The 20,936-nt window shown below is 42.6% G+C and overlaps 1 protein-coding gene across 1 annotated transcript in view; it reads right to left on the bottom strand.

Annotated features, from left to right (window-relative positions):
• The window catches only part of LOC148029087 (Insulinase (Peptidase family M16) family protein), a 165,513-nt gene that overhangs the window by 72,481 nt on the left and 72,096 nt on the right, over nucleotides 1-20,936 (bottom strand). Inside the window, exons 4-5 of the mRNA XM_087687848.1 lie at nucleotides 9,886-10,084; nucleotides 9,712-9,759 (exon numbers count right to left, since the gene is read on the bottom strand). Coding sequence (XP_087543974.1) covers nucleotides 9,712-9,759; nucleotides 9,886-10,084 — 247 coding nt within the window. The remainder of the gene's footprint in view (nucleotides 1-9,711; nucleotides 9,760-9,885; nucleotides 10,085-20,936) is intronic.

Below are 20,936 nucleotides of genomic sequence, written 5' to 3'. Positions count from 1 at the left end.
ACTAGAGCTCTTGGATTGCTTTATGCCAAGGGGGGACCACTGCAGTTACATGCTTACAGTGACTCTGATTGGGCTGGTGATTTTGATACTCGTCACTCCACTAGTGGCAATTGTTTCTTTCTTGGCTCGTCATGCATTTCTTGGCTTAGCAAGAAACAATCCACTGTTGCCACGTCGTCATGTGAAGCTGAGTACAAGGCACCCTTCACTACTGCAGTTGAGTGCGTATGGCTTAGACGCTTACTTGCTGATTTGGATGTATCTGTTACGGAGCCTACTCCTTTATATACTGACAGTCAGAGTGCCATTGCAGTGGCACGGAACCCTGTGTTTCATGCTCGCACGAAACACATAGAGATTCACTACCACTTTGTCAGAGAGAGGCTACATGCAGGTGATATCAGCCTTGTCTACTGTCCTACCACCAGCAATGTGGCAGACATCTTCACCAAAGCTCTTCCACGAGACAAATTTGAAGCATTTCGCGATGCTTTGAATTTGACGCCCTTTGGTGGCGGATGATCCTTGTACACTTGATCACTCTTCACTCCAGGGGGGTTTGTTGGGTATCTCACACGCCTTACTTACGCCTACGCTCATATGGGAGTGTGCGGGTGATCACTAGGACACTGGGGCACTTTTTACTCTCGGTAGGAGAGGTTTTTTCCCCCAGATTATGTGTACTATTTTGTATGTGCTTGTGGTGCACACTTACGGGCACTTACTGTGTTCGGGTGTGAACAGCCCCTTATAACTCTAAGGTATAAGGGTTATCATTTGTACTTTCATCTTACACTCTATTCAGTACTATTGCATTGGGTGTCGTGCTCAACTCTGTCTCTCACTCTCACACTGTCTACTGCACTTCAGCTGCACCTCGATCCTCTCCCATCTGACATGTGTTTGGGACTCAAGGTATTAATGCTAGTCATGCAAATGCTCTATATAGTGTTGGTTATGAGGAAAAATGCTGCTAGTAATGCATACAATGTATGGGAAAATGTATCTCGGTATGGTTGGTAGTATGTAAATTCCCATTCACATTGCAATGGTCTAAGGTATGCAAATCAAAATATTCCTTATGCATCTGGTACTCTAGCATGTTAGGTACACAAGGGGCTAGTCAACCAGATGCAATGTTGCATATTAGTTAAGTTGGAATCGCAGCAATGTGAAAGTATAAAGCATCCCAATGCTTAAGGGAAAGAAAGGCCTACAACCTAGTGGAGATTTGAGGCCCCTAAAGTTATAGGTAAAGTTTCCACATACTTCTTGGTGAAGCTTCAACATTGATTCACCAATAGATGCAAATTGGATGGAAGAGGATGATTTGACAGACCATCCTCAATTGTTGCAGCTTTATCTAGATACCTTTAGTTAGAGCCAACTTTAGTTGGGGCTCAATCATGTTCAATAGAGCAAGGGTCCGCAATATTACTTGATACTCAAGGCAGGAGGTAGCAGTTCCACTCCTTCACTTGCGAACAACTCTCATATGTAGTGCATCTCGAATATATTAAGCATGCATCCAAAGTACTTTGTTGATAGTATGTGTGCCATGAGCTCACTACTTACTGTACTAGTCACTCTGAGATGTATGTAAATTAATATGGTTGCTACCGCAACTCTGAGACTATACTTTTGCATCAATTTGGGATCAATTCATGACTAGTTGGACATGAGCTTTTGCCTTATTTCTGAGTTTGGGATCAATTCATGATTAGTTGGGCGTGAGCTTTTGCCTTAGTTTTGAGACAACAGTTTTGCATTAGTTTTTGCATCAATTGCCAATTAGTTTTTGCAATCAGTTTGAGATCACATTTGCATTAGTTTGTGATCAGTTTTTAGATTAGCAAATGATCAATTCATTTTTAGATTATGCTAGCTTGTCAATTGTTTACATCTAGTTTCATGGACAGCAACATGTTAGTAAATGCCATTGATAGTTTCATCTATGATTTATGCTCAGAATATGCTTTACTATGGTTGTGGAGTTAGAACAGCTGAGAAACATGAATTATGGATGCATCCGATGGGTTTCTAGCAACGCTTTTGGAATAATTTTCAATTTTATGTTATGTATATGCTGGCTGAAATTTTCAGCAGGTTTGGGGCATATGGCATGGTTGGACAACAATGGCCAATGTTGTGGCTGTGACACCTTATGGAAATTCCAATGCAGTATCCCTTTCCTTTGGCACAATGTAGAGGACGATTGCAAGGATTTCAAGGGGAGGTCTATCACACGAACGTGAAATTTTGAGATGCTTTAATCTTGTCGATAACATTTGATTAAGATATTAATCAAATGTGCAAGGTTGTTTAGCACATGTGATACACATTGTAGTTATTTCATGGTAAGAGGCTAAGGACCCCAAGGATGCAATGGGTACCAAAGGTAAAAATTGTAATAAGTTATGTTTGACAGGTACTAGGTTGTACCGAATGTTAGATTTAGGCCTACACCAATTTATTGGCCACTAATGTCAATGGTGACATTAGAGACTAGGCCTTAAGTAATTAATTAATGCTAGTCTAAGGATCAATAACTACTCAAGGATACTTCGAAGACAAATTGACCTAGCCAATTTAGCTATTGGCTAGTAAAATAAATTTATGAGCACTAGAATAATTATTAAATTAATTTTCAAAATTAATATTTTAAAAAGATAATGTTGGAAAATTGGATTAGAAGACTGCCACTTGGCAAAACTTGGCCATGCAAGTGGAAAAAACGTTTTTAGGGGTTGATGGAGTCTATTCTAGCCATGGTGAGAGAGAAGGAGGCTATTAGAGAACAAGGAGATACTATTGATCTGATTTTCAGTCACCGTGGATAAGTCCTACAACAAGTGACAGCAATTTGGAGCCCTCAAAGAGTAAGTGCTAGCAGCCTAAGGTCCTTTTCGTGCAGGTGACAACATACAAGAGAGGGCAATAACCTTTTTGGTGGTCCTAAGCTATAGGTGACAACTTCCATGGCTGTTTGAGCAGGGCAGCAGCAGTTTCTTAACATTTCTCACAATGAAACTCTGAAATTTCACTCCCTACAACATTCTCTCTCATCCCCCAGTCATTTCTCAAGTTATCTCAGCATTTTTCAACAGTTTAAGCCATCAAAACCTTCTAGTGTAGGTGACAGCATACAAGAGGGGGCAGCAGCCTTTTTGGTGGTCCTAAGCTATAGGTGACAGCTTCCATGGCTATTTCAGCGAGGCAACAAAAGGTTTTCAACATTTCTCATGATGAAACTCTGAAATTTCTCTCTCTACAACATTCCCTCTCATCCCCCAACCATCTCTCAAGTTATCTCAACATTTTTCAATAGTTTAAGCTATCAGAGAAAGAGATTTCGGTCAATCTCTGCAATAAACCCTAATTTATAGCAGAGATTAGGGTTTTGACAATCGCATGCTCAAAATTGAGGGCCTAGAATTGGAATACCAACAACTGAAATTGAGAAATTTCAAGGAGATTCAAGAGGCCAACCAGCCAAGATCGAATTTGGGGCTGAATTTGTCTTTCAAGGAGCAAGGTAAAGACTGATCCCCAAGCAAACCAAGGGCCAAATTGGTTTCAAGGCTTGCTGATCAGTTTTGACAACAAGAGGCACTTGGATTAGCAAAACAAATCAAAGGATCTCTCTTGTACTCCATCCATTTGCAATAAAAGTTAAAGAATTACCACGAGGGGCACTAGCTTTGGGGTCCATTGTTGAGAAACCACTTCTTTAGTTCACACACTTCATTTTAGAGTTTCACACTAACAAACCCAAAAAGGGTTGATATCCGCATTTTGGTCACTTTTTTAGTGGGCAGCCATAGAGTGGTGAGAAGGCAAAGATTGGTTGTGGATTCAGCATCATCTATTGGTTTTCTACTTCATTTCAATTGCATCACCAAGAGTCAATTTTTTTTGCTCTAAGTAATAAGACCCATTCGATGCCTACTAAGTCCTTTCGAGCCATAAAGAAATTGATTGGTACCAAAGCCTCCTCCTGACCATTGCAATGTGCTACAGAGATCGCTTTTCCTTCTTCTAGGGTTTCAAGAATGCCACCTCGACAACCCACGGTTTTGCAGTCCACTCTCCCAAGTGACATTGATTGTTGGATACTGTCCCCTCAACAATCTACTCCTTCACAAGACAATGATTATTCAACGCCCTTCATTACTTCAGCTCCACAATTCGCTTCGCCAAGAGACAATAATTGTTGCTCACCCTTGGCTCTGCATGAGCCTCACCTTTTCCCACCCTCAACTACTCAAGTTTGAGAGGTCACCTTTGGGCATTCGACCTTTGAGATACATTCTTCCGCACAACCAGCGGCACATCCTTCGTCATCAGATGATTCGAAGTCTGTGATCCATGAGTTTTTAGATTCACGCTCTCTCTTGCAGAGGGGGATTCAAAGGGGAATGTGATCTCTCTTCCCTTAGAGGGGACTGCTACTTCTTCAGCTTCAAAGGGGACACTTACATCTCCACCCTCAAGGAGGGCTTCTCCTCATCATGAAGTTTGTCACCTACCCTTTACTCTTTTGCGATCTTGGTGACGAGACCTTCGAATTCCTTCAAGTATGGAGTTATGGAGCTACTGGCTTCTCTCTCGAGGTGGAGTCAAATTCTACAATTCATCCATTCTATTGTTCCTTGCTACATGTTACCTTTCAGGTGGAAATCTTGGATCTCCAAAATCCTCTACCTCTTTAATGTATCTCTCTTTGCTCCTCTTTCTTCATCCCTTTTTGGGCCTAAGAAGGGGTGTTGAGAAATCACTTCTTCATTTCACACACTTCGTTTTAGGGTTTTGCACTAACAGTCCCAAAAAGGAATCGTGTCCACATTTTGGTCACTTTTTTAGTGGGCGGCCACAAAGTGGTGTGCCACCCCAGACAGCTTATCCCTATAAATAGACAATCACTTCATTCATTACCACCCCACATCCCTCTCTTCAATCATTCTTCACACCTCTTCCTCCGTCATTAGGCACCTTTCCTTTCTCTCACCAACCCCTTTCACTACCCTCACATCCCTTCAAGAGAACATGGCACTTTGTGGCTCATGGCTGCCTTCACCCTTCATCTTCTACTTCAAGCACTCTCTTCCAGCATCAAGCTTTGCATTTGCAATATCTTCCACCTAGCATCACCATTTACTGCTTGGCATCAGCATCCTAGCCTCTAGCGATAGTCTACATCATTGAGCGTAACTGATTTCATTACTCTCTATCGGGAGAACTATTAGGACCTATGTTTTTGCAGCCTGGCTTCTCCTCCATCACCTCGTGTCACTCATCTATCACAAGGACTGTTGGGACCTGCATTTTTGCAACTTGGCTCCTCCATCACCTGGCATCACTCTTCTATCACAAAGGCTAATGGGAACTGCGTTTCTACAGGCCGGCTCATCCTCCATCATCTGGTGTCATCATTATCCACGTTGCATCAACATCTTGGCTGCTCTCCCTACGTTTGATAGCTCGGGCACTCTAGGATTTGTGTTTTGTTGCCCAGGTCATTCCCCAAAATCTAAGGACTGCAGTTCACTCCCTCAGTAGCTGGTGATCATCTTCCACATCTCCGACAGCAACAAAGGATTGCAGTTCGCTCCCTCGGCAACAACTGTCCTTCACCTTCCAGTGATTACTTCGATATCCCACTACCCAAAGGATTGTGTTTTGCTCCCTTCACTATGCAGATTTTCTAGAAGTGCTACCACCTGATTCAACATGAGAGTGCAGTTATCTTTTGAGCTTCGTCTTTGCTATATCAACCTTTCTTCTCATAGCATGATTTAGTGCATCATCACCGTGTTCTTGTGTTTCTGAGTTTCTCTTCTCTCTCAATGTTTTCTGTACATACTTTATGTTACTTCCCGCAAACCCTATTGACTCTGCACTGTTGTTTATTTTTGACATGGTATCAGAGCATACCTATTATTTTTTACACCAACCAGGTATCCAATGTCCAAGATTAAAGTGGTAAAGTGTGCATTTTCAATTTATGTGAATTTTATGCTTGTTGTAATTAGAACTTAATCAAGTTATTTGCCGCCCTATCCAAGGAGGAAGGCTGGTTTCAAAAAGACATTTTCGCCTTCCTTGAAAGGATTGTTGTGGGCATACGCTAGCCCATTTCGCTTGAGGACTCCATTTGCAATCCCTCCGTTTTTCTAGGTAGGTCACATTCTTGGTGTGTAATACTAGATGACCAACAACATCAATCTAGCATGGCTCTTGTAAAGTCGGATATGTAGTATCTGTGCATAGTGCACAATACATTGTACTAAAGTATTGTTTAGGGTCACCTTCTGGAAGAAAAGTAAGTCAATCTAGGGAATACTTGTTGAAAGCAAGAAGATAATACACCTAGCAAACAGAAGAACAAGACTTGTATTAAGGTGTGTACTAAAAGGTGGGGGAAAAGTAAGCAAGTCTAGGAAATACTCATTGAAAGTACGAAGATAATTGCAATAGCTAGCAAACAGAAGAACAAACCCTTGTATTAAGGTGTTGAGATTTACTCATTTATTTGAGTCTTTCATACAAAAGATGGATAAGCCCTACCTAGAGAAGACTAGAATTGTAAATAAATAGATCAAATTCAATATGACCATCTATTGTAGTTCAAGGTTGAGGTCTTCCATACTATTGGACAGCTACTCGGTAAGCAACTCAACCCCATCCATGCCTATACATTGCAACATGGGTTTCCCCACATGGTTCCTAATGTTCTCCATAACCTTCTCCACGAACCATGCACTAGAGTGCTCATCTAGAAATAAATTCCTATGGTTGCTCCACATGGATCTCTTCTTGAATCTCACCATTCAGGGTAGTGCTCACCACATCCATATGGCATATCAGCCAACCATATTGAGTTGCAAGAGGCAGTGCATTGCTCATGCTGCAATGTGGCTAAACAAGTAACCCAATTTTAAACTTGTTCACCACCCTTTGACTTTGTCTTTTTTCACTTGTGACTGACACTAAGTTTGACCTCTGATCCTTCTGTATTTATTTGCAAAAATAAAGGTAACCAAAGACTAAAATGGGTGTGACTTCATGTTACGTAAAGTTTGTGTCATGTGTCCTGCAAATTCAATGCCTGGATGTTTTCTGCTCAACTTCTGCAATGCATTGCACATGCTGCAATGTGGCTAAAGAAGTAGCCCAAGTTTAATCTTGTTCAACACCCTTTGACTTTGTCTTTTTTCACTTGTGACTGTGGCTAAGTTTGACATCTGATCCTTCTGTATTTATTTGCAAAAATAAGGGCAACCAAAGACTAAAATGGGTGTGACCAAAATGAGCTGGACTATGTATCTCAACAGACGTATTGATAAGGACAGAGGAGTGTAACCGATCACATAACTGAGTGCAGATGCCAATGGCAGCTGGCCCACAATCTGCAAAAGGATGTTCTGGAAAACTTCTTCGTTGGGTGTACTGACACAAGTTGTTCCTCTAACAGGTTGATGTGCAGGGCAGATTGACTTGGCTGCAAACACATGTTGCACTGGAAGCAGATGACTAGTTGCCATTGTGCATGCTTGAAGTACACCCCGAAGCTGTATCTTGCACATCGAGAGCACAGGTAAGGCCCCTGTGAAGAAAGGGAGCAGCACAAAACACAGCCAAGATGGAGGGCAAAGGAGAGGGGAAGGGAGCAGGAAAAGGGATCAAAATGTCACCGCAGCATGACCACCGCCCCCCAACAAGACCCAGCTGGGCTAGTTGCCTGTTGTTGTATTGTGTTGCTGCCAGACGTGTTCCCCTCCACTTGTGCTGCTACCTTCAGCAGGCCCTTGCCATCATGCTGCACTAAGCACCAGCACACCTGCTTGCTCCACGTGAATGTATGAAAGCATGATTCAAGTATGATTTGAACCCCACAACTGGATCATACGTGACCCTAGTTTGTTAACATATTTTAACAAAGTATGAAAAAAGTACTAATCTTGCAAGCATCTTTAAAACAACTTTTAGGTAAATCATGACAGATACCATGAGCCAATTTCCAAATAAAAAGATAAATCACAGAGAGAAAGAGAGAGAGAGAGAGAGAGTCCAGCTTTTACAGTGCAAGCTGGTTGCACTGCAGTCTTTGAAGGCAGAGAGAGAGAGAGAGAGAGAGAGAGAGAGAGAGAGAGAGAGAGAGAGATCAGACTTCGGCTTTCAGCAGTAAACCAGCAGTGAACAGTAAAAGTGCAGGCTGAATACGTTGCACTCTTGTTGAGGCAGCTGTGTTTCAAGGCAGGCAGCTATGTTTCCCACTGTTCGCGGACTTTGTGCAGACTGTGAAATCAGTCATTTTCACTCGGCAACAGCGATTTGCAGACTGCATGCACTCACATGCCAGAAAATGGAGAAAGTGACCAGAAATCGCCATTTTTTTAAAAGCTTTTCTAATACTTTAGGCCCCTCAAGTCTGAAATGGTGATTTCAGACATCTGTTTTTCAAACGTCTGAAAATTCTTTCATATGAGTCTGAAAACAACTATGCTGACAATTATCCGAACAGTTGTAGCAAATTACTATGTAATCATACAATACAGCATTGTACATACTTTATGCATCTTGCAATTCAATATTTCTGCTTCCACATACATCCATTCATCAAACATTCTCAAGTCAGCCTGCAAAAGCACCTCCACCACACTTAGTTATTGCTATATGTTAAAAACAAAGTTGCCTAGACACTCTCCTTATGTACCCATTCATTGGGATTCGACCAATCACCTTAGTTCAAGGAAAAAAAGAATCAATAAACACTTTTGTTGGAAGTCTCTCAATTGGGGCATTCTTGGTTCATCTTCAACTTTATTGACATCTTTTGGATTTATCATTACATTTTGATTGAAAACCTATGTCCCAAATAAAACACTCTTCGTACCATTAACACGGGACTTGCCTTTTCTATGCTTTTGAACTATAATATCACAATGTTCATAATTCTTGCTCCTCATATCATGAATAGTTAGAGACTACATAATCTTCTCTAGTTGACTCTACCCAACCCTGTAACAAAGCCAGCTTGGAGGAGGATTCCTAAAAATCAAATCAATCATATTATCTTCGAGAGGTTTGAGAACCAAGTCTCCTAAAAGCACTTATATATAACAATCTTCAAATTTCTTCTTTCTAGACAGCACACTCCTCATTTCCTCAAGATTTTCATCCTCTTTGCATCTTGAATGTTTTCTAGTTGCTTAGTCAGGAGTCCATGTCCAAGCAATTAATTTATTCTCACATTGTACATCGACCAACCATCCAACCTATTTCGTTTATACTTATGCATCATAAGTAAGTGTTTATGTCAGCAAGGCTAGTTTATGCAACATAATAAGCAATTTTTGGAAAATGGAAACTGAAAACTCATATCGATCAACAAAGATATAGGTCAAATGGATGAGAACCGATGAGGTAATAATTCTCTATCAGGGCCGTAATCAACACGAGTAAGTTGAATTCAGTTAGTATTTTGTAATCAAGTGGTTCTTTTGATTTGATCATTCAGAAGATTATGAGAATATTTGACTTAAATAAATAGCTATGTATTATTACAGGACCTTTGAATAGACCTACACAAAAGCAAACGTCATGATCAAAAGAACAGGATAATCTGTCTCAAAGAAGCAACACAATGAAAGGATTAAGCAACCCAAAAAGCTACAAATTGGTCTTAAATCAGTGTCAAAGAGACTTCACCTCTCGCAATGCCTCTAAAACTCGTGGCAGCATTAATTCAGTAGTGCCCTAAGGTGGAAACCAAATGAAGAATCATTAGCATTAGCATCAAGACCTTTAAAAGCATATTTTCATATTAAAAATCTGTTCTATCCAACCAACCAGAGCAGCAAAGTAAGTGAAGCATGAGGAAACCTGGACATATTTTGGAGCATGCACATGAAAAACTGTATGGTGAAAATCAGTGTATGCATTGGATCGAGCACCACTTCCAAGTAGTTGTTCGCGTTTTTTGCTCCCAAGAAAGGCAACGTGCTCAATCATGTGAGCAATTCCCTGTTCATTTTCTGCTTCATCAACTGAACCAACATGCATCTCCATGTGTGCCTCAAATCTGTACATCACATGGTTTGCAACATTATATAGTAGTACAATAAATAGCAGCAGAATGTGTTCCCAAAAAAACAGTGCCCACCCCTTAAAAGTGCAACACTTGTACAATCAAAACAACATCAACAGCTCAACAATGGACACTCCGCCATATTAGATGCCCAATCTCTATTTTATTTGTAGAATCTAGTTATATTAATTGCGAAAAAAATACAAGATTATATGATTACAAAATGGAGGATGGCTCTAGGCCACCATGCATAGTCACAGTGAAGGTACAAAGGAAGTGGTGTGACTAAAGGGAAGTAGAAGAAACTATAGTGTGCCAAGCAAGTAGATCTTGTCTAGGGAGCATATTTGTTCACTCAATCAAGTCTAACTGCCAATGAAGAAGCCCTTTCAAGCAAGCTATATGACTCTACATGCCTCTGATGAAGCATCCAAGATAAATGCATTCCTCATGGTCCATATATGCCAACAACTTCAGATGCCCAATCTCTCTCTCTCTCTCTCTCTCTCTCTCTCTCTCTCTCTCTCTCTCAAGATGATACCATTACTGCTTTATGCAGACGATATTATTCTTATATCTAACTCACCTAAGGGACTAAATAGACACTAGGATGCATTATCAACTTTTTGCAGAGATACGGACCTTAAGGTGAACCTTGGGAAACTAAAGTTATGATATTTAACACGTCAGCTGCTTGGGTGACGAGATCTGAGCACCAGTTTACTTTCGATGGAGAGCCCATGGAGATGGTCAAGCAGTATGTTTATTTGGGGGTCACATTGAAGGGACCATAGTTCTCTTGGAGAGAGACATCAGAGGCTTGTTTGGCAAAAGCATATGCAACCTTATGTGCATTGGAGAGGCAATGTGCTCAGATACAATTTAATCAACGGCACACCAAACTGAGTTTCTGCCTCTGGGATTACACCTACGCTCCTATGTGGGGTAGCTATTTGGAGTCTGAGTCTCTTCTACATGAGGAGATAGCCTTTGGGAGACCAGGATGGACCAAAGAAGGAATACTATGATGGATGGTAGCATATGGAAAGGCCCCTCATTGTGATGATCTCATGTATGATACAAGCAAAGAGCTCGACCCCACATGAGATTATCAAAATTGGGTTGGGAGCATCACCCATGGTGGTTGAGGCCTTGGTCCCCTACATAGTTGCCTCCATACGTGGTACGAAACGGTCCGTACGGTACCATATGGTACGATTTCGTATGATAAAACTGGCCTATTTCGGCCACCTGGCCTGCGCATGCTCTTTCTGCATAAATTCCTGCACCCCCGCGTCCCGCATTTCGCGCTTTTCCTGCAGGCTGCAGTGTGCACTTTGCACTTTTTGGGGGGGTGGGAAGCCTCGGATACCTCACCCCACCCCCCTTTTCCAAATTCCAGCTATCATCCATGCAAAACTTAATGCTCCTCTATGGATTCCTTCCAAGCTCCAGCTTGCAGCCCTCTCTTTAGAGTCTAGACTTTGGATTCCTTCTCTCTTTACACTTTGGCTGTTTGAACTTTGAACTTTGACCCTTCTCTCATCTACAAAAGGTGCTCCTCTCCTCCATGCTTCCACACCAATTCAGCAAGCACTTATAAGTTACCATTCTCATCTTCCTCTTTCCCACACCCTATCCAAGCATTTGCCATTCTCAAAGAGTCAAATCTCATATCCCATCCCCTCTATCTCGTACCCTATCAAAGCACTTGCCATTCTCATCTCCCAAAGCATTTGCCATTCTCATCTCCCATCCCCTCTATCTCGTACCCTATCAAAGCATTTGCCATTCTCATCTCCTATTTCCACTCTCTCACTCTTGCTCTTTCAACTTTACCCAACTTTACCCCAACCCTCCGGCGTCTCAAGTCTCCCTCCCTTTCAACTTTCAAGACTCAAGTTTCAACTTTCAACTTTCAAGAGTCAAGAGTCAAGACTCAAGCATATCTCTCTCTCTCTCTCTCTCTCTCTCTCTCTCTCTCTCTCTCTCTCTCTCTCTCTCAGGCCTCTTTATTCGTCATCGGCACCATGACTCGTGAGAAGCACGAGGCCTTCAATTTGCATGCGATCCATGTGGAGAGGGACACAAAGAAGTCCAACTCCCACCATTGGACATGCAAGTATTGCGGGAAGCGCTTTACAAGTGGTGCAACTCAGCTTCTCCAACATCTTTCCAAGACGGGGGGGGGGGGGGGGGGCAAGTTGCTCCACGCAAGGAGATCCCTCCAAACATTGCGGAGGAGATTCTTGCCAAGATGAGAGGAGGATCCAAAAGAGGAGAAGGAAGTGGCTTATCGGCACCAACTCCTATGCCTACTAACGAGGAAGCATCCAATGTGGGCGTATCTTCAACCGATGCGGGAGAGGCCTCTACCATTGGTGGTGGGAGGTCCACATCCGCATCCGGCTCCAGTAAAAGACAAATAGCGGAGTCTCATGCGGTGCCAGAGAGAGAATCGTCTTGCTCTCAAGCACCCGGTCATATGCATGGATCGGTTGCCTTTCTTAGAGAAAGGCAACGACTTGCAGACATTGAAATTGCACGCGCGGTGATTGAGTGCAATCTTGCATTCAATGTCCTAAAGCAAGAGCAATGGAAGAAAATGGTAAAAGCCATTGCCGATGTGGATCCATGTGAAGGATGGACCGGTGTCACATACAACGACCTGAGAACGAGAAAGATTTATGAATAGAAGGAGAGGATTGATAGAGCCCTTGATCCTATTCCGGCCGCATGGATAAAATATGGTTGCTCCATTCTCACCGACAGATGGAGTGATCATAAGAAACGGGGCATCATCAACATACTCATCTCATGTCCACTCGGCACTTACTTTTTGTGGGCCGTAGATACTAGCAAGGGGAGAGGAAAACAACAGGTGCTATCATAATATCATGATTCATAATTGAAAATTGATTTATACATAACTTGTAATTTGTAAATTGTGGTTGTAGGTGGACCCCTCAAATGTAGTGCAAGTTGTTACTGACAATGCATCAAATTGTCGGCGCATAGGCCGTTTGCTTGAGGCTGAGTTCCCTACCATTGTGTGGACTCCATGTGCAAGTCATTGTTTGGACTTGCTCATGGAGGACATTGAAAAGCTCTCAAGTGGGTGAAGAGGATGGTCCGCAAAGCTACATCAATTGTCACATTCTTCACGGTAAAGGTAAAGGTGCTTGCGATATATCGTGAGCATAGCACACTTGAGTTGAAGAAGCCTTCTTCAACTCACTTTGCTTACATGTGGTTATTGCTGGAGCGCCTTTATGAGGTGCGGTCTACCTTGCGCTAGACAGTGGTGTCCACTCTATGGAATGAGTGGGATGAGCATGAGACAGAGGAGGCCAAAGCCATGCAGCGCTTGTGCCTTAATGAGCAGTTTTGGCAAAAAGTCTGTGACGTTATCATTGTCGTGACTCCCTTTTATAGGGTGTTACGTATGAGTGATTACGAGGGGTCCACCATGGGCCTTCTCGTTCACTTCTTTAGAGCGGCATTGACGAAGGCACGTGCTTGTACAATGATCACAGAGACCCAGCGTGCACATGTTTTAGAGATAGCAGAGAGGAGATGGGTATGGATGCATAAGTCTATACATGGTTTTGCCGCATTGGTACATCCAATCTACAAGCCATCGGCGGTCATGGATAACATAGAGTTCCGTTTAGACCAGCTTGCTTATTTGACTCGTCTGGTTCCTGTTGATGACCACAATGCAGTGCTAGAGGAGCTAGGATGCTATGCAGATCAAAGAGGGCATGTGGCTTTTGCTTCTCCCACTTGTTGAAGGAGAGAGTCACTTGTGAAGCCTTTATTTTGGTGGCAAAACTTTGGATACGCACTAGAGACCCTTCAGCCCTTAGCCATGAGGGTCCTTGCCTAGGATTGCTCTTCGAGTGCATGTGAGAGAAACTAGAGTGCCTATTCTTTCATTCACACAAAGATTTGCAATCGGCTTAGCACACGACAGTTAGAGCGGCTAGTCTATTGCCGCACTAACTTACGCATGATGAGGGCTATGATGAGCATGGGTAGTCCGAAGCAGGTAAAGTTTAAACACTCAACCATAACATTTAAAACTTGTTGTTTTAACTTTTAAACTTTAAAGTTTGAAGTTTAAACTTTATACTTTATAATTTAGACTTCAACATTTAGTATTTATAATGAATCATGATCAATCTTACGTGCATCACTCCATTGATGATTGTATAGGTGAATGCTGATACATTCAAGTTGACGGGTGACACTCCTCCGAGTGTACATATAAGGAGGTGGACGAGGAGGAGGAGGAGATTTTTGCAAAGCTCTATAGAGAGCTTATAGCAACAGATACTCATGACACTCGCAGTTAGCGTGCTCATGGGCGAGGAGTTCAAGTAGGTGGTAGCAGAGGCATGGTCATTCGACGCCCTTCATTATCAAGGAGGGGTGGTTCAAGTGGCTTGCAGACATATGTAAGGCGGGGCGCTAGTAGCTCACATCCTGTGCCTCATGATGACATCCCCCCCTTGCCTACATAGCCGCCACCTAGGGAGCCATCATTTGATGATGATGGTAACCTCATCAGTGAGGATGAGTATGAGTCTATCTGATCGGATGCCGAGAAGTCATCTTCAAACTCTCTTGATAAGCACTCAGATGGTTCTGATGATGATGAAAATAATCATAGTGATGCCTCATCATAGATTCATCATTCATATGACATGTCACATAGGTCTCTCTTTTTTTTATGTATCAGATATACTAGATTGTAGTTGTATCGCATGTTTTGCGTAGCCCATGCGATAGCGATGGTCACCCTCATGTATTCATCTTATTCTGTAATGAAATGGCTATTTCCACTTTAAACATGTATTCTATGATCTATCATTTAATGATTTATGGTTTTTGTTATTTAAAAAATCATCTTAATTTTTTTTCGTACTAACATCATATCGTACCTTATAAAATCATAAGGTACCAATTAGTACCGTATTTTATTGTACCGTACCGTATCGTACCTTTCGTACCTAACAACTATGGTTCCCAAGATAGATACCCACGGCTAGCCTTGGCCTCTTCTAGACAGCTAGCACCAGATGGTGACAGACATTGTTGGTATGCTGAGATGAGTACATGGATGAGTCTACATGGGCTACAGATTGATAGACTTCCCCCCTTTGACTATAGCTTGGATTGCCCTACACTTGACCTAAGCCGATCAAAGCTGAACCATGTGATCAAAGTAGACATACTGAGGTTACATACAAAGAAGACTTGGATCCAAGCCCCCTCCTCCCGTGGCACGAGGATGGCACGCTACCAGGCCCACTTCCTTCAAGTATCTCAGGATGGTCTCATCACCCGACCCAATTACATGGACACACAACTACCTCATGGATTGCACACAGTTATTGGTCAAATCTGCACCTCATCCCATCACCTGAGGTTTGAGACAGACACATAGGAGGGCATATAAACAAAGGAAACCATATGCCCACTATGCGAGAGAAAGCCATAGATAGAGAAACACTACATCTGCCAATGAACAGTATAGTATGATATATGAGGCACATATCACTGTCTATTTCAAGAGGATTTTGGACCCTTGAGACGAATCATGCCATTTGAGGATCAAAGATATTGGGTGCAAAGTCCCTTCGTCCCCGTGTAAATAGACTTACGAACACACCCTCCCTCTAACTCTCAGCTCTACTCTGCAGCTCACACCTTGAGCTCGCACTCTATTGTGCACTCTCTCCCCTTCAAACTGGTATCAAAGCATAGAGTGCACGCTTCTCGAGATTAAAGGCAGCTCGTGAGCAAGAGCAGGCAGTCGATGGGACTGCTAACTGACAGACACCAGGTGTAACTGACCAACGCACAAGAACCGCACGCAACGAAGACCAGGGAGACGGGCGCTATGATGCTCCAGGTCGAGCAAGCAGCTGACAACCTGCACGAGCGAGAGCAAGTAATCAACAAGGCTGTTCGGCGACAGCTTCGGGACAGGTCATAGGCGACGATAGTCGACAGGTAATAGGACAAGTCACAGGCGACATGCCCAGCCGACAAACGGGCAACAAGCTGGCGGGGTTCCACAAATGCGACTGACGGGTCACACGTTTACTGACATCGTTTGACGGACATGTCAACGGACCTTGTCACTCCCCTTTTTTTTTATCACAAAAATTCATTTTTTTTCTCCAAAATTCTCCTTGAATCTTCCCTTGGCCTGACAAGGGTTCGCACGCATAAGCACAAAATTCAGATTTGTCCATATTTATGCCCAAAAATTTGGGCCTTTTATGATTGAGTGCTGCTCATGCAAAATTGAGGCATCTCCGTCAAAAATTGCAGACATTGTGTGATTTGAATTGGGGATTTCGCCAAATTTACTGAAATTTTACTCTTTTGAGTAAAATTTGTCAACATTAGACCCACAAAATTTGAGGCTTTTGCTATATTAGTGAAATTTTGTTCAGCTGAGTCAGATTGGCTAACATTGGTGCACAATTGGACCCGAGAAATTTGGGGGTTTTGCAAAATTTTGTGAAATTTTGCTAATTTGCCAATTTTAAGCTTTCGGTAAAATGTATTAATGCAATCGAGGCAGATTGATCAATAAAATTTTAGGGCTTTTGCTGAAATCTATGGATTTTGGCTAAATTAATGCGTGAAATGCACTTTGGGAATATTGTTGAAGCAATATTGTGGTTATAAGCAAAGTGATTTGAGCATTTTTATCTCATCTCCCACTTGGATTTTGGAGAAATTGCAGAGATTTCTTGGTGTTTTGGGTATCAAAAGTTGATGCGAGCACATACATATGCAGTATACATGTTGGACAGCTCCCATTGAGTTGATGTATTGCTGATTATTCATGTTGCAGCAGTCTTAGTGATCATTTGCAGATCTGGGATTGTTGCAGATGTATTTTTGGTGATATTGCTGAAGTGGGAGTTACCTAGCAATGATGTATGCATTTAATGTTTGTTGAAATTGCAGTCATACTGCTGAAAGTCATTCGTTCTACTGCAGTACAGTACTTGGACTGAATCTTGCTATTATTTGCTGAAAATTTGGGCTGAAAGCAACTCAATATTCAACTCATTTTTGCTATCATAGATTGCGGCATTGAATTTCTGGTTTATTGCTGAAAAATGGCTACAAATATCAAATGCTATCAGTGTGGACGTAAAGGGCATAAAAAGCCCAATTGCCGGTACTTCAAGAAAGAGCAAGAAAGAAAGAAACAGCGGGATAAGAAAAAGAAAGATGATAAAAAGGATGATGACAGCTCTTCCTCAAAAGAAGTTGCAAAGGCAAATGTTGCATCTAGTGTGGTCATTGAAGAGCTTCCTCACATTGAAGAGATACTTGTTGTAGCCTCATGTAATGATGCAAATATTATGGCAGCAGCAAGTGATATGCATATCACCAAAAAGGAGGTAATTGATGCCTTACTTTCAGCTCATGATGGACTCTCACAATCATGGATAGTGGACAGCGGTGCCTCTTTTCACGTTACCCGCTCTTTGGAGTCATTTTCTGAATACACTGCAAGTTGCCCGGGCAAGGTTTACTTGGGTAATAACTATGCATGTGAAATAGACGGTGTTGGCCCCATTCATTTGGCCCTTGAAAATAGCCAAGAGCTGATTTTGCAGGATATCAGATTTGTACCTGGCATAAAGAAAAGTCTACTATCAGTTGGGCAGCTTGATGCTAAAGAGTATTTTACTACATTTGGTAGTGGATCTTGGAAGGTCCATAAGGGCTCTATGCTAATTGTTAAAGGCAGTAAAAGGGGGGCTTTATATCACTTGCATTGTAAAGCGTTACCTGGCAAGTTCTTGGTTGTAGCTACACGTGTTAGAAAGCAGCAACAAAGATTTCAGTCATCTTTGGATTGCATTTTGTTGACTGATGAGGTGACTATCGGTGCTCCATCATGGTGCGTGCCATCTCGATCACACTTCAATTCTTCCACTCCAAAATGTCATTCTCTTGAGGAGCGTTGGTATTAGCAAACTCCTGGTGATTGCCTCTATCTACACAAAAACGAGTAAACTCATTAGAAACAAATTCACCACCCTTGTTTGATCGCAAGATCTTCAATCTCTGGCCCGATCGGTTCTCCTCGAAAAGAAGCCAATCCTTGAAGTGGGAGAAAGCCTCCGACTTCAGTGCCAAGAAGTAGACCCATGTCATCCTGTTGTAATCATCTACGATCAACATGAAGAACAAGCTCCCCTTCAAGGACTCATTCCTCATCGGGCCACAAAGATCCGTAGATACAAGCTCCATAGGTGAAGTAGACCGCCTCGAAGCTTTGTTGGAAATCGCATCCCTATGCTGCTTCCCACAAACGCAGGAGACGCATGGCTACTAGCTCACCACTATGTCCGGCAAACCTTGAATAGAAACAACGAGCCTCACAATGCCTTCCAAAGATACTCATAGTTTAGGTGGCCAAACAAAGCATACCATACCTCGGATTGTGCCTGAGAGGTAAGAAGAAGAGAGATAAGAGTGGAAGGAGATTTCAATTTGTAGATGCCATTCTCCTCATACCCTGAAGAGAGAACCTTCCTAGATCCACAATCAAGAACTTGAACAGCATCACTGTCAAACTCCACCAAGAGGCCAAAAGAATAAATCTTATGTACCGAAAGCAAATGATACCCTAAACCTGGCACATACAACACCTCAGAAGTGTGGGTACTACCACGTCCATCTAGAATCAGTTGCATCTTACCCCGTGCAGCAATAGAAATAGAAGAGCTATCTCCTATGAGAATCTGCCCACGCGAGGGTCGTAGATGGGCAACACCAACTGTCGAAGGAGTCATGTGCCATGAGGCACCACTGTCCACGATCCACACTCGAGCTTTGGGAGCTATCATCACAGCATCAAAAGTCTTCCATGTAGAGTCCTCAATGACCGCTAAGTGTAGGCAATCCTTCTTCCAATGGCCGGTCTTTCCACAACTATGGCATATTGATTCTTTCTCTTTGTCCTTCTTAGATTTGTTGTCCTCCTTCTTCTTCTTTTGGTTCTTTTCCTTCTTCAGAGAGGCTTGACCAATCAATGCTTCCGATTTGGAATCATTTTGTCCCTTCAACTGTTCCTCTTGGTCCAAGACCATAGGAACTAACTCTTCCCAACAAAGAGTCGACTCCCACCCTGTAGCAACAAGAGCGGATTAAAAAGTACCGAATCGTAGCGACAACTGGGACAATAAAGTAATCGCCATGTCTTTGGAGGAAACGGGCTTCCCTGCATTCTGAACCTGCATCTGAAGCTCCCAAAGCTTGTTGATGTGTTCCCAAAGCAAAGAAGACTTATTCACGGACAGGGTCTGCATCTGCACCTCCAAACAAACCCTCTTCATAAGGGTCATCCGGTTGTACATCTGGTCAAACTCTAGCCATATCTCCCAAGCCACCGTCAAGTGCTTTATAAGGGCTATCACGACTGTTGTACAAGACTTCTTCCTTCTCGCACACCTCCTTCCTTCTCTAACAGCAGAAAAACAGCCTTCTTCCTTCTCTAACAGCAGAAAAACAGCAGCAACTTCAACAAATCTTCTCTTTTCTCGCACGCCCACGCTCACCTCAATCTTGAACACTAAAAAATAGAGCCTTTTGTCGCGCTGAAAACTCCTCTTCAATTAGATCCACCCTAGATTAGTCCTTCAATGCTCTGATACCATGTCAAAGTGAAGCAATGCAGGAGTGAATGACCGTGACAAAGAGTGAACAGAGAGAGAAGAGAGAGAAAGAAAGAGACGGTGAAAGGCAGAAAATCTACAATGAAGAATGTTGTATAAGGATGTAGAGTTATACACAAGTGCAAAGAGAATATCTGCGTGGTGCCTCTTTCCATGTGACTCCATGCTTGGAGTGCTTTGCTACTTCTGATGCAGGCTGTTATGGCAAGGTTTACCTTGGAAATAATCATGCTTGCAGCATTGATGGGATTGGCACCATACACTTGTCTTTGGATAATGGACAAGAACTTGTGTTGAAAGATATCAAATATGTGCCTCGGCCCTCTGCTCATCTGTCTGCGAACAATCGGCCTCTAAAACCTTCACATGAGAAGGTAAGGGACAGCCAATAGGCTTAATATCCTGTATGCGAAAGCGCTCAAGAACTTTATGAATGTACTCCCTCTATGAAAGATAGAGTAGTCTCTGAGATCTATCGCACGTAATGCGCATACCAAGTATATGAGAGGCCTGTCCCAAATCTTTAATCTCAAAGCTCTTCTTGAGCTGAGCCTTAAGAGCATCTAGCTCCTCATAAGCTGTCCCTCCTAAAAGCATGTCATCCACATAAGAGTACCAAAATCAGTAAAAAACCGTCACGCGCTTTCTTCATGTACAAGCACGGATCCATAGCACTGCGGCTGTAGCCCTGTGACAACATGAATGCATCAAACTTATGGTACCATTCCCTAGATGCCTGCTCCAAGCCATATAGACTCTTCTTTAGCTTGCACACTAGGTGTTCCCTACCAGGGTCTGCAAAGCCCTTAGGCTGCTCCATGTAAATCTCATCGTGCAAGTCCCCATATAAAAAAGCCGTCTTGACATCCATCTGGTACAAGTCTAGGTCAAGCTATGTAACCAAGGCCAAGACTAAGCGTAGGGTGGTCATCTTGACCGCAGGAGAAAAGACTTCATCAAAGTCAACACCATGCTCTTGCTTAAAACCCTTAGCAACCAATCGAGCCTTGTATGCCAGCTTAGAGTGTCCAGGGGTACTTTTCAGCTTATACGCCCACTTGCATGGCAAAGTCTTCTTACCTTGAGGCAAGGAAACCGAATTCCAAGTCTGATTCTTATGCAAT

The sequence above is a fragment of the Lygodium microphyllum genome, chromosome 11 (genome assembly GCF_053477565.2).
Source record: "Lygodium microphyllum isolate KBCC chromosome 11, Lygodium_microphyllum_v1.1.10, whole genome shotgun sequence".
NCBI lineage: Eukaryota > Viridiplantae > Streptophyta > Polypodiopsida > Schizaeales > Lygodiaceae > Lygodium > Lygodium microphyllum.
The sequence above is the reverse complement of the archived record's forward strand: the minus strand, read 5'-3'. Positions and strand labels throughout refer to the sequence as shown.